The 25,725-nt window shown below is 53.8% G+C and overlaps 2 protein-coding genes across 6 annotated transcripts in view; one reads left to right on the forward strand and one right to left on the reverse strand.

Annotated features, from left to right (window-relative positions):
• The window catches only part of ABCC6 (ATP binding cassette subfamily C member 6), a 56,954-nt gene extending 44,732 nt beyond the window's left edge, over nt 1–12,222 (forward strand). For both annotated transcript variants that reach the window (XM_070566662.1, XM_070566663.1), the window contains exons 25-31: nt 2,182–2,308; nt 3,214–3,315; nt 4,269–4,415; nt 6,242–6,400; nt 6,488–6,654; nt 8,570–8,764; nt 9,076–12,222. In XM_070566662.1, the coding sequence (XP_070422763.1) occupies nt 2,182–2,308; nt 3,214–3,315; nt 4,269–4,415; nt 6,242–6,400; nt 6,488–6,654; nt 8,570–8,764; nt 9,076–9,184 (1,006 nt within the window). In that variant the 3' untranslated portion in view covers nt 9,185–12,222. The remainder of the gene's footprint in view (nt 1–2,181; nt 2,309–3,213; nt 3,316–4,268; nt 4,416–6,241; nt 6,401–6,487; nt 6,655–8,569; nt 8,765–9,075) is intronic.
• A 2,675-nt stretch (nt 12,223–14,897) lies between these two features.
• The window catches only part of ABCC1 (ATP binding cassette subfamily C member 1 (ABCC1 blood group)), a 126,438-nt gene continuing 115,610 nt past the window's right edge, over nt 14,898–25,725 (reverse strand). For all 4 annotated transcript variants that reach the window (XM_070566659.1, XM_070566658.1, XM_070566661.1 and 1 more), the window contains 6 exons: nt 25,349–25,450; nt 22,977–23,123; nt 19,587–19,745; nt 18,401–18,567; nt 17,101–17,295; nt 14,898–16,530 (listed from right to left, as the gene is read on the reverse strand). In XM_070566659.1, the coding sequence (XP_070422760.1) occupies nt 16,422–16,530; nt 17,101–17,295; nt 18,401–18,567; nt 19,587–19,745; nt 22,977–23,123; nt 25,349–25,450 (879 nt within the window). In that variant the 3' untranslated portion in view covers nt 14,898–16,421. The remainder of the gene's footprint in view (nt 16,531–17,100; nt 17,296–18,400; nt 18,568–19,586; nt 19,746–22,976; nt 23,124–25,348; nt 25,451–25,725) is intronic.

Here is a 25,725-nt window from a genome sequence, read left to right on the forward strand (position 1 = left end):
GATCCCACAGGTGCGTTTGGCTCACACCGTGCGCAGGTGGAAACTGGCCTGAGGGCTCCCCAACCGCAGGTGGGCAGGAGGCACAGATGTCAGCAAAAGGGACGCAGCCTCTGTTGCCAGGCCACTGGGCCCGCCTCTGTTGCCTTGGTGACAAGCAGCTACATAAGCATCCTCAGCCTGCAGTACTAAGCGAGAACAAGAACATAAGCTCTGAGCTCAGATAGACATGGGTTCAAAGACCAGTTCTGCAAGTCTGCAGCTGGGCGATCTTAGGCAAGTTACCTAACCTCTCTGAACCTCATCAGCCAAACTGGGATTGTGCTCATGGAGTGGCTGTAAGGATTGAATAGATACACTCATAGCTATTACTGTAACATGCTTACTACAGGCCCAGCACAGTTCTGAGCACTCTACATGAATGAATTTATTTAATCCTATTAACAATCCCACAGGCAGAGACTGTTTTTAGACGATGAATCTTAGGCACAGAGAGATTTAGGAACCTGCCCAAGGCCACACAGCAAATACACAGTGGAGTCAGGATTTGAGTCCAGGCAGCCTGGTTCCAGTGTGTGGAGAGGGTCCATGTACACAATAGGTACTCCACAAATGTGAATACTTTTCTCCATCTGCCCAGGTCCCTGGCCAGCTGGGGCTGTCAGGGCAGTGTCTCAATTCTATATGCCTTCTGGATGACCCACTCTGCCCCTTCCTGGGGTCCTGGCCTGGGGAGGAGGGGCCTTCTGAACATTTAGAAAGCAGCTACTGGGCCCGGCCCGGTGGCATGGTGGTTAAGTTCATGTGCTCCACTTTGGTGGCCTGGGGTTCCTGGGCGAGGACCTACATACCGCTCATCAGGCCACGCTGTGGCGGCATCCCACACAGAAAATAAAGATGTTAGCTCAGCGACACTCTTCCTCAAGCAAAAAGAGGAAGATTGGCAACAGATGTTAGTGCAGGGCCAATCTTCCTCACCAAAAAAAAAAAAAAGAAAATAGCTACTACATGCAAGGCTCAGTGATGTCCATGCTCTCTATGGTGTATGTCATTAATCCTCTCAACCATCATGAGCCAGGTGTGACTTCATTCTACAGATGGGTAAGCTGGCATTCAGAGAAGGAAGGGACTCTCCCCAGGTCAGCCGTCCAGGAAGTGGCAGACCCTCGTGGGGGCGGGTCTGAGTTTGTAATTCACTTGTTAGTTGGTTCACTAAAAAGCACGGCCTGTTGGAAAGGGTCTGTGCTTTCTGGAATCAGTCAGGCAGAGGTGGCTTCAGATCACTGTTTGTCACGTGGATGGACCTAGGCGAGGACCTACCCCTTCTGAGCCTGTGTCCTCATCCGCCAGGCGGGGACAACACCACCCGCATTGTTGGGGTTGTCAGGAGGACTAGATGTCATGGGTAGTACAGCCTAAAGCTCCCTGAAGACAGGCATTTTTATCTGTTTGCTTCCTGGCTGTGTCCCCAGCACCTCCAACATGCGAGACACACAGTAGGTGCTTCATGTATGTTGAATGAATGAATGAATGCATGGTGGAGTGGGAATTCCATAAAAGGGGCATGCATTCATCCATCCGTCCCATATATATATGTTGAGCACCTGCTATGTGCTGGGGTCCCGTGCTGGGTGCTGGAGACAGAGTCGTGAACGAGACAAAGTCGCCGCCCTCAGGAAGCTCACGATCTACCGATGGAGGCTGCTAGTCAGTGACCGATGAAATGGTTTAGTTATCGACAGGGAGAGCTGCCGTGAAGGAAGTTCTCAGGGATGCATTAGAGAGGAAGGAGGAGCAGTCTGGGAAGGCTCTCTGAGGAGGTGAGGTTTAACCTGACTTGTGCATGAAGGTGAGATGTTGGCTGCGTGAAGATGGAGGTCGGGTTCAGGCAGGGAGAACACAAGGAGACATGGCCTGGCATCTCCCAGGGACAGAGAGGTCGCAGCGCAGCAAAGCTTTGCTTGAGCATCTTGCATGTCCCGGGCCCTGAGCTGCGACCAGTGAGGCAGGACAGTGCCAATCTCCCCCACCCACTGTTGGGTGGGGCCTGAGGGTGGAGGAGACCATCGCCAGGTCCCCCGTGGGTACTGAAGCCGGCACGTTGGCCAGTCCTTGTGCCCAGAGAAGTGGGTCCCGCGGATGAGGCCCCTCGCCGACCCTGCTGTTACCTGCCTCCCCTCGCAGGTGGCTCGCTGCCAACATGGAGCTCCTGGGCAACGGGCTCGTGTTTGCGGCCGCCACGTGCGCTGTGCTGAGCAAGGGCCATCTCAGCGCCGGCCTCGTGGGCTTCTCTGTCTCCACCGCCCTCCAGGTACTCCCGACACCCCAACTGGGCTCTGGGGCGCGGGCAGGATGGAGGCCCACAGACCCCTGCCAGTGGGACCTGCAAGGACTCGAGTCCAAATGACCAGTGTGGCTCCCCAAGAGCCGAGGCTGGACCCGGGCCGGAGTCCTCCCTCTCAGAGCCTCCGCGTGCCCATCCGAAAATCGGGGCAGTAATCCCGTCCCTCCGGACGCTGGAAAGACTAGCGAGATGGAGCGCACAGAGGACCTTTCCAGCACTGTGTTAACTTTTTGTTAACTATGGATAACGATGTTTAATGTCAGGTCATGACATCTATAGAGAAAAAAGTATGTAAGTAGCAGTCACGAGGAAGGAGGCGTTGTCGTCAGAGCTTCACGAATATTAACTCGTAATCCCGCCCACAACCCCATCAGGGGTGCTATGATTGTCCCCGTTTTACGGCCCAGGCAGCTAAGCTTGAGGATGATTAATGCCGGGTGGGAGGATGGTGCGTGATGGGGAAGGCCTCTCCGAGGACGGGCTCGTGAGCTGCGGCCTGAAGCAAGTGAGGGAGGCAAGGAGGGGAAGCCGGGAGCTCTTCCGGTGTGTTGGAGGAACAGTAAGGTGGCGTGGCTGGAGATTGTGGGCGAGGGTGAGAGTGGAGGGAAATGAGGTGGGGAGACTGGAGGAGGCAGGGCACGTGGGTCCTGGCGAGGAGGCTGGTGATGCTCCAGGTGTGATGCGCAGTCGCTGGAGGCCCAGCCCCTTGGGAAAGTGCTCAGATGGCAGTCAGCTGGCCTGGGTCCTGCTGGGTGTTTGGGAGGGCCACACCCCCCTCTCTGGTCCTGCCTCCCGGCCCCTGCCTAAGGGCACTGATGCAAGCCTGTGGGGTGGCCTTGCTGAAGCAGCCGGAGGTGTCTTCTCCCCCCCAGGTGACCCAGACGCTGCAGTGGGCTGTTCGAAGCTGGACAGACCTGGAGAACAGCATCGTGTCGGTGGAGCGCATGAAGGACTACGTCCGGACGCCCAAGGAGGTGATGGGTGGGAGATGAGGGCGGTGGACCCAGGTCGACATCTGCCGCGGACTTTGGAGCCCCCACCACTGTCGGCAGGAGTCACAGGCGGGAGGCAGTCAGGATTAAGAGCCTGGGGTCTGGAGCCAGGTCAAATCCGGTTCCTTGGCTTCCTAGCTTGGGCAAAGCAGGTCACTCTCTGAGTGACAGGCGACCATGAGTCACAGTAATGCAATGGCAACGTAATAGTAACATGATAGCAACATTACAGAAACATGACAGCAACGTGATAGCAACATTACAGAAACATGACAGCAACATTACAGAAACATGACAGCAGCATCACAGGGACAGAAGAGCAACATAGCAGAACGTAACAGCGCTGGGCCTCCTGGGAGGGCCATATGAGAGCCGCCATAAGGGACGTCGTACCACCGTCTGGCACGCAGTAACTCTCAAAATGTGTCCACTGCTCTTATTAGCCCCACTTCACAGATGGGGAAACCAAGGCTCAAGGGCGTGGGGTGACCTGTTCAAGGTCACAGGAATAGCGAATGGCCGCATTGGTCTCCCCACTGCACCGTCGTCCCCGCTTCCCCAAGACAAAGCAGAGTGTCTGCTCCTACTAGAGGAAGAGAGGATATTATTTGACAATTAACAGTGGCTCATAATAATAATAGATATATAATTATTAATCTGAATGCAATATAAATTGTTATATATTAATATAATAAAAAATAATAGATGTCAAGAGTAGCCAGCACCATCATTATTTTCACAATACTGGATATTATTTGTTTTTAGCCTTGCTATGTTCTGTGCCCTCTCTCATTTAATCCCATAACAACCCCAGAAAAATAGCAGGAAATATGCCCATTTTACAGAAGAGGAAACTGAGGCTCAGAGAGGGGGGGCTCCTTTGTGAGGAGCCCGGGAGGAAGGCACCTGTGACCCAGTGTCCCCTCCCGCCCCAGGCCCCCTGGAGGCTGCCGTCCTGCACCACCCGGCCACCCTGGCCTCACGGTGGACAGATCGAGTTCCGGAACTTTGGGCTGAGACATCGACCTGAGCTCCCGCTGGCCGTGCGGGGCGTGTCCTTCAAGATCCACGCGGGAGAGAAGGTGAGTGGCTCGCCCACAACGTCCTCCTCTTGGAGGCCAGGCCACAGCGGGGCCGGAGAGACATCAGGTCCACGCCAGGCTGGGCATCACCCCAGGGTCCAGGCCCTGAGGACCAGCTGCCTCCTTCACGTCCCCACCTCAGGTGCCCCAGTCTTCAAACCCACCACACCCTAAACTGAACTTGGCATCTTCCCCAAACCTGCTCCATCTTCGTGAAACCCACCTGCCCACCCACCTCGGTGTCCCAGCTGAGAGGGTGTCTCCCCGACTTCCTTCCTTCTCCTTTCTCTAGCATTAGTTGAACACCTACTGTGTACCAGGCAGAGTGCTAAGTGCTCCACAGGCATCATCCAGTGTGCGTGGGCTCAGTTCCTCACTCTACCATGAGTGACCTTGGGCCAGTCAACTCATGTCTTGGGCTCAGTTTTCCCAGCTGTAAAATGGGACTAATAATGCCAGCCTCCTAGAGGTGTTGTGAAGTTTAACTGAGTTAATACACATAAAGTGCCTGGAACAGTGCCTGGCACAGAGCAGGCGCGGCAGAAATGTTTACCAATGCTTTCGTTCATTATCATTTGCATTTTTACTCTGAGGACAACCCTAGGAGGTAGGTGCCGGGTTTAGCCTTTACAGTTTCACAGATGCCTGGGTCAGGCCTTTTCGTTGAGTCCTTCCTCTCCCTCCCCACCCAGTGACACTTCCTGCCCGCCCTCCCCTAGGCTGCTCCAGGCCCCCGCCTGAGCCCCCAGCCTCCCGCGTCACCACCTCCGATCTGTTCTCCTGTGATCTTTATTTAAGCACGTCATTCCCCTGCTCGAGACCATCCACCTGCTCCCAGCCAATGCCCTGCCCAGCTCTCTACTTCACTTGTCGCCCGGCCAGGGCTAGCCAACATCGTGGGGCAGCTGCCTCTGGGCCAGGGGGCCACATGGTCTCCCCTCAGGGACCGTACAGGCTGGCACTTGGTGTGGTTTACCTGGAATCTCCCCCCTCCCCGAACTCCTACTCATTCTTCAAGATTCCTCTCAAGTATCCCCTCCTCCATGAAGCCTTCTTGGATTTGGATTACCCCATCAGCCCCCCCCCCCCCATCCCAGGCAGCAAGAACAGTACCTCCTTGCTCACCTCCATTGCTACAGGTCTGGAGGTTGATTACAGAGTGCTGCTCCTCACACTGGGTTAAAATTCAGTTTACTTAGTTGCAGTATTCCCAAGACCAGACGAGTGAGCCCTGGGGAACAGGGGCTTTTTAAATTCTGTATTCCTGGTGCGTAAAAGAGTGCCTGTCATACGCCCCCCACCACGTGTCAGACATTGAGAATGCAACAGTAAAGACTGGGGAAGGATGGGCATGGATAAAAAGATGGGCAGATGGATGGAAGGATGAGGGAGGGGTGGAAGGATGAGAGGTGGATGGAAGGATAGGAGTGTGACTGGGAGGATGGGTGGAAGGAAGGATGGGGGCAGATGGAAGGATGGGGGTATGAATGGAAGGAAGGATGAGGGATGATGGGGGGTGTGGCTGGAAGGATGGGGGAAGAATGAAGGATGGAGGAAGGGTAGGGGAATTGATGGAAAGATGGGAGAGATGCATCAGGGTGAGGAGAAGACAGAGCAGAACATACAGACAGAAGGTTGGATGGATACACGGAAAGATGAACAGGTGGAAGGATGGATGCTCAAAGGATGATGGATGGACGGATGGTTCTTGGGTGCAGGGGAAACATCTCACAAGTTGATGCCTAGGAACCCTCTAGGCTGTGGCCGGCCTGCCTTCTTCGGGCCTTGCCTGGTCAGAATGGCCCTGCCCTCTTCTCCCCTGGCAGGTGGGCATCGTTGGCAGGACAGGGGCTGGAAAGTCCTCCCTGGCTGGGGGCCTGCTGCGGCTGGTGGAGGCAGCTGAGGGCGGGGTCTGGATCGACGGGGTCCCCATCACCTGCGTGGGGCTGCACACACTGAGGTCCAAGATCACCATCATCCCCCAGGTGAGGCCAGGGGGACCCCGGGGCGGGGGGGGCAGAGGTGGGAGGCGTGGCTGAGCCCGGCTCTGACCCACTGCCCCTCCCGGCCAGGACCCCATCCTGTTCCCCGGCTCTCTGCGGATGAACCTCGACATGCTGCACGAGCACACAGACGAAGCCATCTGGGCCACCTTGGAGACGGTGCAGCTCCGAGCCTTGGTGGCCAGCCTGCCCGGCCAGCTGCAGTACGAGTGTGCGGACCAAGGCGACGACCTGAGGTAGGGTCGCCCCAGCACAGCCAGGACCTGGGGGTGCTCTGGGGAGAGGCGAGTGTGGCCAAGGCTCCCCCCAGGGTCGTCTGCCTCCCCCATAGGATTATCGACCCCATTCTATTCATAATCCCATCTGAGTCCCGGGCCTTATCAGCAATTTCAAACTCCAGCACAGTCTCTGAATACCAAGTTTCTTTTTCCTAAATTCAGTTTCTAAATTTATTTGGTGGCAAAACCCAACCTCAACTGACACGAGGATACTTAGAGTCTTTCTTTATCCCCCTCAGTATTTATTTTGCTACAAAAATATTGTGTTTGATATTGGGCACTAACCCCCTTCCATCCATCTCTCATGCTTTCTTCCACTCCATCCTATCCATCCCTCATCCTTCCTTCCATCCATCTGCCCATCTTTTTATCCAACCCCATGCTCCCTGGGGGTGTCAAGTAGCATATGGTGTATGCTTTTTTAAGAAATTTGTAATTGTGATAAAATACACATAAAAATCAGTGTCTTAACCATTCGTAAGTGTACAGTTCAGGAGCACTAAGTACATTCCCATTGTTGTGCAACCAATTCCCGAACTTTTTCATCTTGCAGAACTGAGACTATGCCCCATTAAAACAACGCTTCTCTGCTTCCCCTCCCCCCAGCCCCTGGGTACCACAATTCTACTTGCTGTTTCTCTGAGTTTGACGACTCTAGGTATTTCACGTAAATGGAACCACACAGTGTTTGTCCTTTTGTGACTGGCTTCTTTCACTTAGCAAAATGTCCTCAAGGTTCATCACGCTGTAGCAGGTGTCCAAATTCCCTCCCTTTTTAAGGCTGAATAACATTCCATGGTACGGATGGACCACACTTTCCCCATCCATTGATGGACACTTGGGTTATTTCTACCCTTTGGCTACTGTGAATAGTGCTGCTGTGAACCTTGTTGTACAGGTGTATGACTTTTAAAAAATCAAGACATTCTGGACCCTACACCCCGTGTGCCCTCAAGAGTGTTCAAGTGAGAGTGTGAGGGTGGGAAGGTTTCCACGGACTTAGAGAGGTGGTGTAGCTCGGCGGCTAAAAGCATAGACAAGCTTCACATCCAGGCTGCGCCACTTACCAGTTATAGGACCTTGAGCAGGTTATTAATCTCCTCTGCCTCAGTTTCCTCATCTGTAAAATGGGAGTAATAGTAGCTCCCTGCCTGTGCGAGGATTGAGTGAGTTCGACGCGTCAAGTTGTTGAAACAATGCCTGGCATATAAGAAACAAGAAATACTTATTTTAATCCTCAAAGCTGTACCCTCACTAACCCCATCTGACAGAGTTGGAATCTGAGGCGTAAGGCTTGCCCAGGGCTGCCCAGCCCCTAAGGGGTGAGGCTGGAGCAAGGTCCAGGAGCCTGACCCCTGCACGGCCATCGTGGGTTCTGGTTCTCTATGGGGCTTACTGTGAGAGGAAGCTGAGTGTGGCAGGAAACAGCCCCAGACGCCCTTGGGTCTCCAGGCTCTGGGGTCTCACCGGCCGCGTGACCTTGCGCCTTCCTTCCTCGTCTGTTGGTTGGAGTAAACCTTTCTGCATGCCCAGGGCTTCCTCTGTGATGGGCACCCCTGACCACTTTGATATGACTTCTCTTGTCCTCACACCCCAGTGAGGAAGGACTCATGAACGTACCTACTGTTGTGGTCTTGATGAGAATCGAGTCAATGTCTACACAGCCCTGAGGATGTGCCTGGCACATGGCAAAGACCAGAGAATTGACATGGAAATAGCCATGGCACAGATGGGGAAACTGAGGCACAGCCTAAAGTCACCTGGCTGGAAAATGGCAGGATGGGAATTCCTACCAGCTCTGTAGACTGAGGACCCCATGTGTGGGGACATGCAGACACACACCCTCTTATTCCTCTGTCTCTCTTATCCCCAGTGTGGGCCAGAAACAGCTCCTGTGTCTGGCGCGCGCCCTTCTCCGGAAAACCCAGATCCTCATTCTGGACGAGGCCACGGCTGCCGTGGACCCAGGGACGGAGCTCCAGATGCAGGCGGCCCTGGGGAGCTGGTTTGCCCAGTGCACGGTGCTGCTCATCGCCCACCGCCTGCGCTCGGTCATGGACTGCGCCAGGTCAGCCCACCTCACGCAGCCGGGCCCCCGGGGCACCCCTGCAGCGGGGGAGGGAGGCGGCAGGGTTCAGAGCTGCAAGGGCCGTGGAACGGATTGTCAAGTGCCCCGTGTACAGGTGGCAAGACTGACGCCCAGGGGGAAGGGACGAGCCCAGGGGCACCTGTCCAGCAGAGGCTTCCACCTACCTGGCTGGCAGTGTCAGGAAACCGCAGGAAGGCTGGACCCCCCCAGAGCAGACACGCTGGGCTCTCAGAGCGGCCCAGTGCTTGGGCTGGCATCCAAATTGCTGCCCGTGTCTCTCTCCCCTGCAGGGTGCTGGTCATGGACAACGGGCAGGTGGCAGAGAGTGGCAGCCCAGCCCAGCTGCTGGCCCAGAAGGGCCTGTTTTACAGGCTGGCGCAGGAGTCAGGCCTGGTCTAAGCCACGCTCCTCAACCCTCCTCCCACTGTGCCAACCTGGAGAGACTGCTCTGGAGATGCGTGTGACTCGGGGGTCACCGGTGGCCCCACAGAGTCGAGTCTAGACCCCTCTCTGCTCTTTGGGAGGAAAATAGCAGAGGAAGTGGCCAAGGATCACAGAGCGAGGAGGACACAGCCACCCCCAGGTCGGCCTGACCAGACCTCATCCAGCCCCGTCCACCCTGGAGCCAGAGTCGACAGCGGCTCTCAGCCCTGGCCGCCCACTGGGCTCACCTGGGGACCTCAGAGTCCTGCCAGTGCGCAGGCTCCACCCCAGACCAAGGAAATCAGAACCGCTGGGGCCGGGGCAGTGGTGTGTGTACTTTTCACAAATGAACCCTTCTCCTTTGAGATGATTGTGGACTGACTAGCAGTTCTAAGAAATAATCCAGAGAGTTCCTGTGTACACTTTATCCGCTTCCCCCAAGAGGAACACCTTGAAAAATGATCGTACAGTAATAACCAGGATATTGACACGGGTGCAACCCACCGACCTTGTTCAGATCTCCTAGTTTTATTTGTACTCGTGTGTGTGTGTTTACTTCTGTGCAACTGTGTCACACGTCTGCATCCGCCACCACCGCTGGGATACTGAACGCGTCCATCACCACAAGGAGCCCTCGTGTTGCCATTTTGTACCCACACCCCCTCCCTGGGGACCCCCGCAACCACTGATGCGTTCTCCATTTTGGTCCGTATTTTTAAAGCTCCCCATGTGATTCCAACGTGCAGCCAGGACTGCGAACCGCTGCTCTGCACCTCCACCCTCGTGCACGAGCTCCCAGGAGTGTCTTGTCTGGACTGATACACGAGCCACCGCTCACACCCAGAAAGGGCCTCCCAGGCGCGAGCACACGCTCAGCGCCAACTTCAGATCCGAAAGCGAGGAGCCAGGACTCCTCGGCCCCCACTGGGAGAATCTGCTCAGGACTCAGCACGGTTCATCTGTTTGTGTTCAAGACTGAATCTCAGCTTCTCGGGGAGCCCCAGCCAAAGTCGGGACACCCAGGCTGCTTCCTTTCACGCTTTGGCTCCCCGGGGGGCTCTGTTGGGAGTCCGAGGTCAAGGGTGGCTGAAGGGCCAGCTCCGCTGTCCTAAGGCCAGTGCACAGGGCACCGCGTTGTCAGGCTCGTCTCTGCAGGCGGTCAGACTTCTATCACGGGCCTCTTGAAACCGGCTTCAGGCCCCAGGAAAGAGGAACTCGAGTGGAAAGTAGTTAAACCTGAGGTCACGCGGACGGAGCTGTAAAGGGCAGCAGGAGAAATGACACGATTCCCTGGGTCAGAACTTCACGCCGGCCCAGGGCTCCTCCCCGACCTCATGGCATTGCCGAAGGATGGAGGAAGTTAACACATGGAAGAGAGTTTGGAACCGAGCTGGGCAGTCCGTGCTCGGTGATGTTCGCTCTCCTTGTCAGTACCGCTGTTGTCTGCAGCACAGAAGGGCACAGACACCAGCGTTGTTTTAACCTCATCGTTATTGACATGTGGGGTGACAATTCTGGGTTGTGGGGCCGTCCTGTGCATCATAAGATGTTGAGCAGCATCCCTGGCCCCGACCCACCAGATGCCAGGAGCACCTTCAACCTCTAGTTGTGACAAAAACATTTCCAGATACTGCCAGATGTCCCCAGGGGGTCAAAATCACCCGGTTGAGTCCCGGGGCTAACCTGAGCCCCTGCCATCAATTATCCACCGATACTTGGGCGGTGGCTGTGCTGGAGTGTCAGGGGGGCCCTGTGCACACCCACCTGATTGCCAGGACCCGGGGCCTGCCTGCCTGTCCCAGCCAGGTCGTGGAGACATTCTGATGGTCCAAGCTGACAGAGGGCGTTCAGCCCAGAGTAATTTAAACCTGGATCTAATCGCAGCTTCTATCTCCGTTTGCCAAGATGTGCCAGAAGCTCATTCTGATACCTTCAAAATGGGGGAGGGGTCTGCCGCCCTGGCCTGCCCCCAGTCGTGCCTACAAAGTGGTGGCCCCACCATTACTAGCGATTACTAGCTCCATTCTGCAGATGAGGAAACTGAGGCTCGGAGAGTTGACATGACCTGCATGGTCACCCAGCTAGCAAGTGGCAGAGCGGGGATCTCTCCTGGGGCTAACCCCGACACCCGAGATGTCGTGTGGGGGGTATCTGTCCAACTTCGGAGCACGGGAAGGGACCAGACGCAGCACTTTTTCTGTCTGCATCTGAGCCAACTGACGTCCGGGCAGAGCAACCGCAGCACAGGCGGCAGCAGCTGTGTGTTTGGCAAGCTCCCTCAGGGTCCTTCCAAGGCCACAAGAGCTTCTTTCACGGAGGGCGATGCTTTGCCAGGGAGCAGAGTGTGGGTCCCGGGAGCCAGCGCCCGCTGACAAGGCTGCTGTTGGGCCCACACCACAGCTCCCTGGAGACCAGCTTGCAGGGCCATCCAGGCCATTAATCCCCATCGGGGGTTCCTGGCAGCAGGGCCTGGCAGCGGCGCGGAACACAGTTAGATGGAGGAAAGCTACCTACAGACATTCCTCCATCAGCGCCTGTCTCAGGAGGTCCTTTCACCTCAGCCCGTCCCCCTGGTCACTGCATTCATGCACGAAGTCCGCCTCTAAACGCTGCCACGGCCATTCCGTTACTCCTCACAGGGGAGGTTCTGTCATCCCGCACCTTACCAGGACGCTTTGATGAGGAAGGTGCTATCATTACGCCCCTTTTATAGACGAGAAAACTGAGAGAGAGCTTTTAGTAGGGATCTGAACCCAGCAGGTCTGGCTCCAGAGCCCATGTCCTAAGCACTGTGCCACACTGCCTCTCATCCACTTCTTTAGCTCTGGAACATCAGCTCGCTGCTAAGAGCCGAATTCCACTCTAGTATCCACCAGAAGGGAAGGAAACGGCTCCTTTCCTTCTTGAGCCGAAGGAAGTATGCATATGTATTCATGTGTGTTCACTGTTTTCCCCAGAACCTCACACAGTGCACAGCAAGTAGGAGGGTTCAATAAATGCTGAGCATGACCAAATGGATGGCTGGGTGCATGGATGGATACAGACGGATGGATGGATGGATGGGTGCATGGATGGATACAGACAGATGGATGGATAGATGGGTGGGTGGATGGATGGATTGGATGGGTGCATGGATGGATACAGACGGATGGATGGATGGGTGGGTGGGTGGATGGGTGGATAGATGGATGGGTGGGTGGATGGATGGATGGATACAAGGGTGGATGGATGGGTGGGTGGATAGATGGATGGATACAAGGGTGGATGGATGAATGGATATGGATAGATGGGTGGATGGATGGATAGAAGGGTGGATGGATGGTTGGGTGCATGGATGGATACAGACAGATGGATGGAGATGGGTGGGTGGATGGGTGGATGGATGGATGGGTGGATGGATAGATGGATGGATATAAGGGTGGATGGATGAATGGATATGGATAGATGGGTGGATGGATGGATACAAGGGTGGATGGATGGTTGGGTGGATGGATGAACAGGTAGATGGATGGATGGGTGAGTGACTGGGTGAGTAGGTGGACAGATGGATAAATAGATGGACAGATGGCTGGGTGGATGAATGGATGAACAGATCAACGGAGGAATGGCATCACTGTGTATGAAGGCATTCTGAGGGCCCAGTATGGTGCTGGATGCTTTACCCTGATCTGTTTCCATCCTCACAACCACCTGGCCAGGTGGATACAATGATCCCAGTTGCCCCAGTGAAGAAACCGTGGCTCCTAAAAGGCAAGCTCTAGAGGTCCCGTGACTTCACATTTGGCCCAGGGTCCAGCACAGAGAGCTCAGTCTTACATCAAAGAATGCAGTCACTGAGCACAAGCTGTGTGCCCATGGTGCGCATTCAGCAAGGAATGAACCGATTAACCCCCTGCTCTCACAGAGCTGCCACCGTCAAACCAATAGAGAAAGGAGCAAGCCATGCTGATTCCAGGGGAAGAGGGATGACCCTGAGGCAGGACTGCGCCCGGCACGTTGGAAGAAGGGCAGGGAAGTGAGTGTGGCTGGAGAGGCCTGAGCAGTGGCCAGAGTGTGGCGCTGATGACAGCGCTGGCAGGAAGCCAGGTGGTGCAGGGCCTTGAGGCCGGGCTGGCTGCTTCCCCGAGATGGGGACCACAGGAGGGTCGTGACGTATGTTTTTATGGGATCACTGAGGCTGCTGGGGTGAGAACAGACTGGGTCGGGGGTGGGCTGGGGGCAGAAGCAGGGAGACCACTGAGTTGGCTGTCACAGGGAGATGAGGGACAGACGACGTGGCTGGGGCCAGCACGGCAGCAAAGGGAGGGGACGAGAAGTGGTCGGATCCTAGATGTTTTGGAGGAAGTCAACCGCATTTGCTGTAGGACCCGATATGGGGTGTGAGGATGAAGAATGAACAAGCAGCTCAACGCTGGGCATCAGACCCAACCCCCACTCGTCTCTGGCCCCGGGGATCCCTTCTCATACGGAGAGCTATGCAAAGCGCCGAGCCCAGGCCCTGGCACACAGTAGGTGCACAACAACGCCTACCTGCCCCTGTTCTTCCACGGCACCAAAGCGCTCACCTGGATGAGCAGATGTGCAGGTCCCCCACCTCGGTGCTTCTGCCTCCGCCCTCCTCCAGGCGATGCTGGCCGCTGCCTCCTGATCCTCAAGTGCACTGAACTTTAAACCCAGCCCGAGATGTCTCCTGACACCCCACTGTCCCGCAATGCACACCCCAGGATCCGACCTGGGACTTTCACACCCGGGGTCAGGCTCTGCAACAGAAACACAACTCACGTCTAAAATCGACTCCCCTAGTCTCACTACCTCACTCCCCAGAACTCAGAAACCATGCAAATTACCGCAGGGAGAGAGACACCTCCCTCCCCAAGCTCCCCTGAGTTTCCCAGCTTCCTCTGTGGTTTGGTTGGGGCCACGTGACTAATTCTGGCCAAGGCGCTGTGAGCGGAACTGACTTGCGTCACTTCCGTTTTGAGACACGTACGAGAGGGAGTGGTCCACGTCCTCCCTTCCCCCGCTACGGCGACCTGGAAGCCAGCTCTTGAGATGACGTCCTCAGACCAGAATATTCTGGATCTCTCAACTGCTGCATGGAACTTGGTGACCCCCGGAGAGGTGCCTGACCCTCCTCGAGAGACGTCTGAGTCAGAAATACGCCCTCGTGTTCATCTCCCAGGATTTTATGGCTAATCCATTACTGCAGCAAGGGTTAACCTATCCAGACGAACACACGGGGTTTTCAAGGGTAGTTTCGGCTCTGTGTGATTTTTGCTTTGCCTGCGTTTTAAAACCTGACCTGGGCCACGTGAACCACACGCACATCACTGCTCATCTTCACAACCATCCCAGATAGGATCAGCCCCATGTTACACACAAGGCGACTGAGGCACGGAAACTGAAGCGTCCTGCCCAGGGTCACAGAGCCGGCGAATGACAAGGGCAGGACTCGAGGCCAGGTCGTTCTGACCCCCACGCCCAGGCCCTGTCCACGATGCCATGCTGAGGCCCCACTAAACCGCACGTGAGTCTTAAACCTCTAGGCCCCCCGTTTCTAACAGCTCCCACTAGAGACGACGTGATGCCAGAGGGAAAAAATGAGAAGCACATAAAGGATGCCCCATCCCGATTCTCCCAGAGGAGACAGCTGAAACTTGTGTGACGCCCCAAAGAAAATGGAACAGTCTTTTAGAAAGAAATAAAATATATATATATATATTTTTTACTGCAAATTATTTGCAAATGTTCACGTTTCCAGTGTAAGTCGTTACAAAAGGATCCCCAAGAAAAACTTGGTTTATCTAACGTGAGAGAATGGTATAACTTACAAAAAAATAAATACATATTCCCGCCTAAAAGAAGAAAGATGCGTCTCTGGGTTTGAAGTCAGCGACGTCATTCATAGCGAGTGTGAATCTTGGGGCAGCAGTCACCTCTGCTTTTTGGGGCATTTTTGTCTCAACTGAGAGACCTGAAGGACGGGCCTTGAAAGACGCCACGTGTCTGTCTTCTTCCAGGAACACACGGACTGTCAGTATCCGGCCAACTCGGCCGTTCCCGGGAAGGCTGCTCCTCACCTGAGGTTTCCCCTCATGAAATTAAACTCTTAAGACTGCTTTTCTCCCCGCAGCAGTACTTTTTAAACAAAGAAAAAGAAATCACTGGTATTCGTGAACATGTCCTTTTGTCCCGGAAGAGACTCAGTAACTAAAGCGGCAGGTTGTCCACAAAGCCGCCCGTGACAGCTAACCAGATGCCACGGGCGAGAGGTTGAAATGGAACACCCAGAAGCAGAAGGCTCCACGGGACTCTTTTCCGTACCAGCTGCTCACGCCTGGGAGGTCCCTGGGGCGTCGAAAGCTTCATAACCGTCAGCAGCCCTTCTCTTTCAGGTTCCTAGAGGAGCGAACCCATCCTAGCGATGGGAGTAAAGAGGCAGGAAGGAGAGCAAGGAGCAGACTGGAAGGGGTGAGGAGGGGGGCGACCAAGCTGGGGAGTGGGCATTCAGAGACGCCAGGCCCGGATCACCTGCGGGTCCAGCCGGGTCCCGTCCACGAGAAGCGTGTGGATGACGAGGCTGCCTCAGGCCTGCGGAGCCAGTCCCAGTGGAGGTTCCCAGCATCTGAGCACCTGGAAGACCAGAGGGTTGCAGAGAGGAGCATCCGTGGCCCTCGGGATGCTGCTCCGGGGGTGACGATGATCTTTACCAGGCCCCTCTCCTCCAAATTGCAGCCCTGAGGCAACAAAGAATTGTGGGTAGAGCCAGGCAAGGACGGCAGAGGTGCGGGGCCGGCCGCTTCTCGAAGACCTGGAACCCACAGACGGGCTGGACAGATCTGAGGCAGCTGGCTGGAGCTGCTCACTGGCATATTTTACGCAACCAATTTCTCCAGGAGTCTGGCCGCCCAAACCTCCTCGCAGAGCCCCAGGAGCACAGCGCGTGTCCCCAGGGCTGCGAGAACATGTGCGCGTCTGGTGGGGGAACAGAGATGAGGGTGCATGTTCTGGGTGGGCTGCATCTCCAGGTCTCTCCTGTTTCTTCACGGCCAATTCCAGGCAGGGCGCCAGAGCGTGGCTGCTCTGTGTTTTGGTTTTTTGGGTTTTTTTGGTTTCAATGAACGGGAGGCTTGGCTTCCCAAGGATGCTGACCCATCCCTGGACGCTGGCGTGTCGGCCCTGCGGTTCTGACCCGATGCGCCAGCTCCAGGGCTCACACCAAGCCGGCATCTTTGGCCATGGTGTAGAAGAGACCTTTCTGCTGCAGGAGGTCGGAGGGGGAGCCACACTCCAGGATTTCTCCTTTGTCCAGGACGATCACCCTGCAAGGGGAGGGACGTAGACAAGAGGGGTAAGGAAGGGGCTGGCACTTCGTGCCCTCAAGAGCCCACCTGGGCAAGTTCTTACTTTGGGTCAGGCACCTAACACCTTCTGCTAGGACTGTTGCAGTAGCCTGCCAACCGGCTGCCCATCCTCCATCCCTATTTCTAGTCAACGTCCAAGTCCTGTGATGCTGCCCCCGGGACTGTCACCTTTTCTATCTCCTTCCCAGCACAATTCGCTTTTATTTGTTGCTGTGTTTACTGTCTCTCTCCACACCCAGCCCAAATGAATCTACAAGGTCCTTTAGGCAGGCTCCTCGCCTGACAGCTCCCTGATGAGTCCCCAGCACCTGGAACAGGGCCAGGAATGTGGCAGGCACACCACACACGTGTTGATTGAATAAATGATGGAGTGTTGTCAGAAATACCTAGTACACTCAGAATAAAGGGAAGTTCCACCAACTGGGGCTGTCACTAAGTGTAAGGATGGTGTTGAATGAATGAATGAATGAGTCAGTGAAAATGGGGTGAACCCCAAGGCCCGGAGGCCCTCTGTGCCAGGGGCATCACCTCATATAGTCCATGATGGTATTGAGCCGGTGGGCGATGGTGAGGACGGTACAATCGTCGAACTGCGTCCGGATGGTCGACTGAATGAGGTTGTCTGTTTCCAGGTCCACGGCCGCCGTGGCCTCATCCAACACAAGGATCTTCGTCTTCCTCAGCAGGGCCCGGGCCAGGCAGAGGAGCTGGCGCTGCCCAACACTTGACCGGGAGAAAAAGACCAGGAGACGCAGTGTCAAGACCACCCCCGACCTGAGCCCAGGCCTGAGCCGAGAGAAGGGAGAAGAGGAGAGCACTGCCACTCCCCACATCCACACCTGCAGCAGACATCACTAATCGATCCAAACGCTCCTCCTGTTGAGCTGGACACAAACTCAGAATCATTGTCAACACAGGGCTCAAAGGCAATATTCAAAACACTTCACCAGATTGGCATGGGTGGGATGACAGATAGCAAAAATGGCCCCATGTCATGCCTTCTGTAGGGCCTTCACGGTTGACTCTGGACTCAGCCACATGCCCTGCTTTGGCCAATGAGATGTTGGCAAACACATGGCTGGCAGAGGCTTGAAACTGGAACACACACTGGGGTCTGCTCATTCTTGGACCTCCGCAGCCATCGCCATGACAACACGCCTGGGCTGCTCTGCTGGAGGACGAGGGACACATGGAGCGGACCCTAACTGCCCCAGCAGAGGCCAACTGGACGGGCCGACAGCCAGCAGATGCCCAGCCACATAAGGGAGCCCAGCCGAGACAAGCAGAGCCCCCTGGCCGACCACCCGTTGTGGCAGCCACTGCTATTGTTGAACTCCCCTGAGGCTGTGTGGTTGGTTGTCACCATGATGGGTAACGGAGCCAGCCACGGACTGAGACTGGAGCAGGACCTGGAGGACCCCCGCTTAGCCAGGCATTCACACTCTGGGTGCTGGATCCTGGGATGAGGGCCAGGCATCTGGGACGGTGGGCAGGGACTTGGAGGGCTCTGAGCAGCGCTGTCTACTGACTGGCACAGGAGCCTTTCAATAGTTTAATGACTGACATTGTCTATTGAACGGCCCTGGCGTAAGAAAGAGAACGCAGTGGCCATCCTCGTGATAGCTCGTGGGAAAACGAGCCTGGATGGAAACCCATTTTACAGATGCTCAAACTGAGGCTCCAACAGGTTGAGAGACAAATGGCTCATCTCGGCAGCGCCGGGACGCAAACCCGGGCCTGACACAGATGCAGAAGGACAGAACCTTCCAACCGCCTGAGTGAGGGGGAGCCGAGGAGACCGCGCCGGGGTGTCAGCCCCGCTGCCTACCTCAGGTTCTCGCCGCCCTCTGCACACTCGTGGTTCAGCTTATCGGGGAGGGAAGACACGAAGTCCTTCAGGTGAGCCAGCTCAAGGGCCGTCCAGACTTCTTCATCCGAGTACTTGCTGAACGGGTCCAGGTTCATGCGGAGGGAACCCGAAAACAAAACGGGGTCCTGCTCAAGAGAGAAGACGGCAGACGGCTCGTGAGGCACGCGTGACGACGGACACGGATGGGACAACAAGGCGGGACACGACGAGCTCTTGCCAGCATTGTTCCAGATGGGGTCCCAGAGTTCCTCAGAATCCCCATTTCCGGAGATGTTAATAATGAAAAAAATAAGCCTGGGAAACCCTGCGTTCAGTGCAATAAAATAGATATCTTTTTTGCAAGACTTCCCCCAGCCTTCAGGATGCAAAAGTGCTGGGAACCTTCCGGAAGGGAGACGCAGCATGGGTAATTCCTAATGGTACGTGCTGTGTATTCCTCCCTGTCCCCTGCCTCCGAAAGAGAATCTTTGAAGAAATTTTTAGGGAAAATAAACACTAAATGGCAACATATTACGAAATCACCATGTACAGGAATCAGTCTGGAAAATTCTGATTTCTTGCCTGGCTCTTGGGAGGGTTAGAGATTCTCACCCTGACTGACAGCCGGCAGAGAAGCCAGTGTCCCACTGGGTCCTGATAGATGCTTGGGAACCTGCCAGTGGGGGGCAGGAGTGAAGAAATGATCCCTTGTTAATTCCCATTGTCATTTACGATGTTAACAGGAGATTCAGTGGAGAGGAAAGAGCATAATTCCAATACAAACAGGGGCCGGCCCGGTGGCTCAGCGGTTAAGTGCGCACGTTCCGCTTCTTGGCAGCCCGGGGTTTGCCAGTTCGGATCCCGGGTGTGGACATGGCACCGCTTGGCAAAAGCCATGCTGTCGTAGGCGTCCCACATATAAAGTAGAGGAAGATGGGCACGGATGTTAGCTCAGGGCCAGTCTTCCTCAGCAAAAAAAAAGGAGGATTGGCAGTAGTTAGCTCAGGGCTAATCTTGCTCAAAAAAAAAAAATTACATAAAATAAAAAATAAAAATAAATAAAAATGACAATCGTAAAGCAGGAACAAATGGACATTTGTCCTGAAAACGCAGCATACGTCACTTGCGGCGGCCCCCGCTCGCCCCCCGGCCCACCGGAGCCCACCTGGGGGATGATGGTGATCTTGAAACGCAGATCGTGCAGGCCGATCTTGGCGATGTTGACGTCGTCGATAATGATCTCTCCCTCAGCAGGCTCGTTGATGCGAAACAAGCCCAGGGTCAGGGACGACTTCCCGGCTCCCGTCCGCCCCACGATGCCCACCTGTGGGACAGCAAGGGCCCAGGGTGAGGCAGGAACGCTGGGAGCAGGGGTCGCCACCTGCCCCACAGCGCCCTCCGTTCGGGTGTCTGCCCCAGAGCAGTTCCGGGCGTCTGGTCGACCCAGCTCCCGCCGGAGCCCTCGCCCTCGGCAGCTTCCCACGACACCCCTTCAGGGGCCGTTTGGGTCAAGGGTCAGGAAGGACCCCCTCCCTCTGCCAGCTCTTTTTATAAGTTAAAACCATAATCAGCGCTTTTTCTAAGTTAGTCGAGATCTCCAAAGAGAGAGATCTCAGGCAGAAAAGATTTTCAATAAAGCCCTATTATCTTCAACTCGATATTAAGCAATAATCTGGTCTCCCCCATGCTGTTTTCCAGTCCTTCGACAGTGAGTTTCCCATTCTGAGCTACTGAAAGATCTCAAAGATTCAGGCAGATCCCCCTGCAGCCCCCTCCCCTCCATCCCAGCTGTGCCAGTAAAGAGACATCACAGATGTGACGTGGTCCCCATCTATCCTCTCTCGGGGGATCTGGGCTCCCCATCCAATGACGGATGACCGATGTTCCTGGCGCCCATTACACTCTCCCCTGCTCTCCGGGCTCCGGAAGGCCAGCTCCCTCCCCCTCTAACCGAGATGTCACAGAGCAGAGTCTCTGATGCAACGAGAGCCAGAAGCCACCCACCCCGGTCCTCCCCTTGGTATGTGTTAGAGATATCATCTCACGGGAACAGTGCATTCTGAGCCTTGTGGCAAGGACAGCTGAACAAATCCACATGTTCAGAGATGAGAGAGACGCTGTCCCCTGGCAAACGGCCAGGAAGACCCTTGGTCTGATTCCTGAGGGGGTCAAAGGGTCTCGGGGCAACGACGTCTTCCAGGAACAGCTTGGGACGAGGAGTAGGTTCCAAAATTCCAAAAACTTCACATGTCCCTTGGGCCATCCTAGTAGTGAAGATGACATCTTTCTATTCTAGAGATTGCAAAGTCGAATGCCCATGTGAGCAGGCACATGCAGGGGGCAGGGCGGGACCGGGTGAACAGGGAGCTGCTAGATGTTCTGATCTTTCCAGAAAAGCAGGAGATGGATTTTTATATAAAACATTCCAGGGGCCGGCCCAGTGGCGCAGCAGTTAACTGTGCATGATCCACTTTTGCAGCCCGGGGCTCCCGGTTCGGATCCCGGGTGCAGACATGGCACCACTTGCCAAACCATGCTGTGGCAGGCGTCCCACATATAAAGTAGAGGAAGATGGCCATGGATGTTAGCTCAGGGCCAGTCTTCCTCAGCAAAAAAAGAGGAGGATTGGGGACAGATGTTAGCTCAGGGCTAATCTTCCTCAAAAAAACAAAATGAAATAAAAATAAATAAAACATTCCAGATTTTTCAATATTTGCAAATTCTTCAGATTTTTTTCAAAACATATCTGTGGGCCTCATTTGGCCCTCAGGCCACCAGTCTGCACCCTGTTGTCACACTCTCTGAGAAGATTTCCTTCCATGAGCCCCTCTAAAAAAAACGCCACTACAGACAGCTACATGCAAAAGAAGAAACTGGAACACTTTCTTACACTGTATACAAAAATTAACCCAAAATGGACGAAAGACTTAAATGTAAGACTTGAAACCATAAAACTCCTAGAAGGAAACAGCTCTTTGCAACGGTCTTGGCTGTATTTTTTGGCTCTGTCTCCTCAGACGAAGGTAACAAAAGCAGAAATAAACAGACGGGACCACATCAAACTAAAAAGCTTCTGCAGAGCGAAGGAAACCATCAACAAAACAAAAAGGCAACCACTGAATGGGAGAAGATGTCTACAATGAGATACCCGATAAGGCGTTAATATCTAGAATATATAAAGAACTCGTGCAACTTGATATCAAAAAAATTAACAATCCGATTCAGAAAATGGGCAGAGGACCTGAAGAGACATTTTTGGAGAGAAGATATACAGATGGCCAAGAACACATGAAAAGATGCTCAACATCACTAATCACCAGGGAAAAGCAAATCAAGACACAACAAACTGTCACCTCGCACCTGTCGGAATGGCTATCATCGAAAAGACAAGAGAGAACAAGTGTTGGCAAAGATGTGGAGGAAAGGGAACCCTGGTATGCTGTGGACACGAGTGCAAACTGTGCAGCCACTGTGCAAAACAGTATGGAGACTCCTCAAAAAATTCAAAGTAGAAATACCATACAATCCAGTAATTCCACTTCTGGGTATTTAAAGAAAACAAATACAATAATTCGAAAAGATACATGCAGCCCCATGTTCACTGCAGCATTACGCACAATAGCCAAGAGAGGGAAGCAACCCAAGTGCCCATCAATGGATGAATGGATAAAGATGATGTGGTAGGGGCCGGCGCCATGGCATGGTGGCTAAGTTTGCATGCTCCACTTCAATGGCCCAGGATTTTGCCAGTTGGGGTCCTGGGTGTGGACCTAGCACCACTCATCAAGCCATGCTGAGGTGGCGTCCCACACAGAATAACCAGAAGGACCTACAACTGGAATATACGACTATGTACTGGGGCTTTGGGGAGGGGGAAAAAAAAAAAGGAAGATTGGCAACAGATGTTAACTCAGGGCCAATCTTCCTCGCCAAAAAGACGTGGTGTATGTATACAATGGAATATTACTCATCCATCAAAAAGAACGAAATCTTGTCATTTGCAACAAAACAGATGGACCTAGAGGGCATTAGAGTCATTATAAGGGAAATAAGTCAGACAGAGAAACACAAATACTGTGTGATTTCACTTAAATGTGGAATCTAAAAACAAATGAACCAAACAGAAGCAAACGTATAGATACAAAGAACAAAATGGTGCTTGCCAGAGGACAGGGGTGTGGGGCGATGGGCGAAATAGGTGAGGGGAATTAAGAGGGACAAACTTCCAGTTACAATAATTCACAGGATGTAGTGTATAGCGCAGGGAATGTAGTCAATAATAGTGTAATAACTTCGTATTGTGAGAGATGGTAACCAGACTTGTCCTGGTGATCACTGCATAACGCATATAAACGTCAAGTCACCATGTCGCACACCTGAAACTAATATATTATCGTATGTCAACTATACTTCAATTAAAAAGAAAAAAGCCGCTCCTCCCTGTCATGTGGGGCCACGACCAACTGGGGAAGTGATGAAGCTGGCTTCATCAGCCTAGCTGCATCCTATGCCCGACACGGATGCACAGGGGTTGGGAGGGAGAGCGTGCACCCACCTTTTCCCCTCCGTTGATGGTGACATTGATACGCTTCAGAACCAAGTCCAGGTCCTCTCGGTAACGCAGGCCATAGTTCCGGAATTCCACGCGGCCCACCTGGGGCCAGTCGCTGGGCGGAGTCATCTCCTGGATTCTCCAGGGAGCCTGCGATCAGGACGGGAGTAAGGGATCTGAAGGCTGTTCCAGGGGCCCCATGGCTCCGAGGGGGCCAACCGCCACCACCCCGCCACCCGCACCTCCCTCTCTCGCTCCCTCTGCTCCCCACAGACTTCCGGCTATTCCTGGACCACGCCCGCAGGGAACACACACACAGGTCGAGCATCCCGGCCTCTGCACTTCTGGCTTCCTCTGCCCAGAAGGCTCTTCCTCAAAGGACCCTCCTGGCCTGCTCCCTCCTGTGCGGCAGATCTCAGGTCAACTGGGACGGCCCCGTCCCCTCCCTGGCTCCCTTCTCCTTCAGAGGCACTCAGCATCTCCCAGCATCTTGGGTCTGTATTGACACCTTTATTCTGTTACCCCTGCCCACTGGAATATCCACTCCAGGAGAACAGGTTCCCTTATCGTCGGTCCACTGCTATATCCCAGGGCCCAGAGGACACAGTAGGTGCTCAATAAATACCAACGGACTGAATCAATGAAGGAGTGGGCGTCTCTGGACAGACACAAGGTTGCCTGCCTTCTAGGGGTGGAGCGCAAGAATAAAAACAGCAGCTAATGCTTACGATCCCTCTACATTACATCACTGAACCCACTACAGCACAAGTGGGGGCCTCGCATTATCCCCAGTTTACACACAAGGAAACTGAAGCACAGAGAGGGAAAGGAACTGGTCCGGGGTCACACAGCCCCACCTGAAAAGCTTCTTAGTTTGGTTATGCATTTCCTGAGGTCTACAGCTGGAGGTGCTCGGGGCCAGGCTGGGGACTATCTCCGGGGAAGGAGAGGAATGGAGGGGACAGTAAAAGGGAACCTTTATTCTTTCTCCTCAGTAAACTTCTTGCCTTAATTTTTTTTTTTTTTTTTTTACAATAAGCGTATTTCCTTTATAATTTACATATACAAATGAAAGGGACAAGCTATAAGAACACAGAGGGGACTGGAGAGAAGTGGGGGGCATTTTCCAGCTGTAAATATATATAAACACATAAATAAATGTATATTTTTAATCGTGGTATGACTCTGGGCAATCTTGACTTGTCTTGCATTTTTTAAATATGCCCTTATTCTAAAAATATAAGTCATTTAAACAAGTTAAATATTTTAAAAAAAATAAATTGAACTTCATACTTTAAATGGGTGAACTGCGGGAAATGTAAATTTTCTCTCAAAAGCTGTTATAAAAATAAACTCAAGGTGAGCGGGAAGCTGCTGGTGTAACGCCCTCTTACTTCCACACGGGGCGCTCACACCCTTTGAATAAAGCTCTCGGATGAAGCGGGACCTGGTTCCTCCTGCCCGAGCATAAAGGAGCCGGACAGGTCACCTCTGTAAACCCCTCACGACAGAGTTCAACCAGGGCCTTGGTCTCACTCCCAAGCGGCATCTTCTCGGGAGGAGCGTGGCACGACGGCACAGACCCAGATCCAGGCTGTGCCATTTGCCAGCCCCGTGATCTCAGGCAGGTGTCTGAACCTTTCTGTCTCAGTTTCCTCATCTGCACAATGCGGATAATAACACACTGTGAGTTATGAGGCTGCGTCGAGACTGTATGAATGACTCTGTGTCGGATGTTTAGGACAGGGCCCGGCTCTCCGCAAGGGCACACTGTGGGTCCCTGTTGCTATTATTATTGTTACTGGTGGTGATGGGGATGGCGGTATCGCCAGGCATTACTGTCATCATTATCATCACCACCACGGCTGCTACCAGGTGGTGCTGTGCGGGCAGAACGAGCCAGCTATCCAGGCCTACGTGGCATCGAAGTCTAGAGACTTGGGTCCTACCCCCAGCTCTTCTGCTGACCACAGGTGCCCGTGGCCCAGCCATCGTCCCTCCCTAGGCGCCCTTTGCCTCCATCTATAAAATGGAGATTTGGGTTCAGTAACTGCAAGGTTTCCCAAACTTTGGTCAATTCCTTATCAAAATCATAATTTTTGCACCATCCGCGTACTGATTCTCCTGTCACTGACTTTCAATACTTCTCATCAACTCCTTTGTACTTAACTTTGAAACTTATTTAAAGAGGAAACCAGTCCCACTTCCTATAACAGAAGTCTCCCGTAAAAACACGCAGCAAAGAACAGATGATTATCTTTGTCAGGCAGAGGTTGCCTGCTGAGGGCGCACACACAGCATGACGTGGAGGGTTCTTTGGGGCGAAGCCACACTAAAGATCAAGGCCCAGGGGTCCGGCCAGGGGCTTGCTTTACCTCCTTCTCGATTTCTGAATACTCCTTGAGTCTCTCCACGGCCACAACGTTGGTCTCCATCTCAGACGACATCCGAACGAGCCAGTTCAAGTACGTGGTGACCTGCAAAGGGAAGAGTTGTGTGGAGCTTCTAGAGCAAGCACGAGCTGCCTTGTTTCCATGAAGGAATTATGAATTATGGAATATTCCAGATCAGAAAGCTACAGAAAACAGGACCCTACATATGGCCATCACCCATCTCTTAAGCAAGTGCCACATTTCAAAATAACCCATGGGCCACACCGGGAATCAGAAAGAAAAAAGAAAGAAAGAAAGTACTTGGAACTGGATAATAATGGGAAATCAAAACATATCAAAATGTGGGAGATGGAGCCAAA

The sequence above is a fragment of the Equus przewalskii genome, chromosome 12 (assembly GCF_037783145.1).
Source record: "Equus przewalskii isolate Varuska chromosome 12, EquPr2, whole genome shotgun sequence".
Lineage (NCBI taxonomy): Eukaryota > Metazoa > Chordata > Mammalia > Perissodactyla > Equidae > Equus > Equus przewalskii.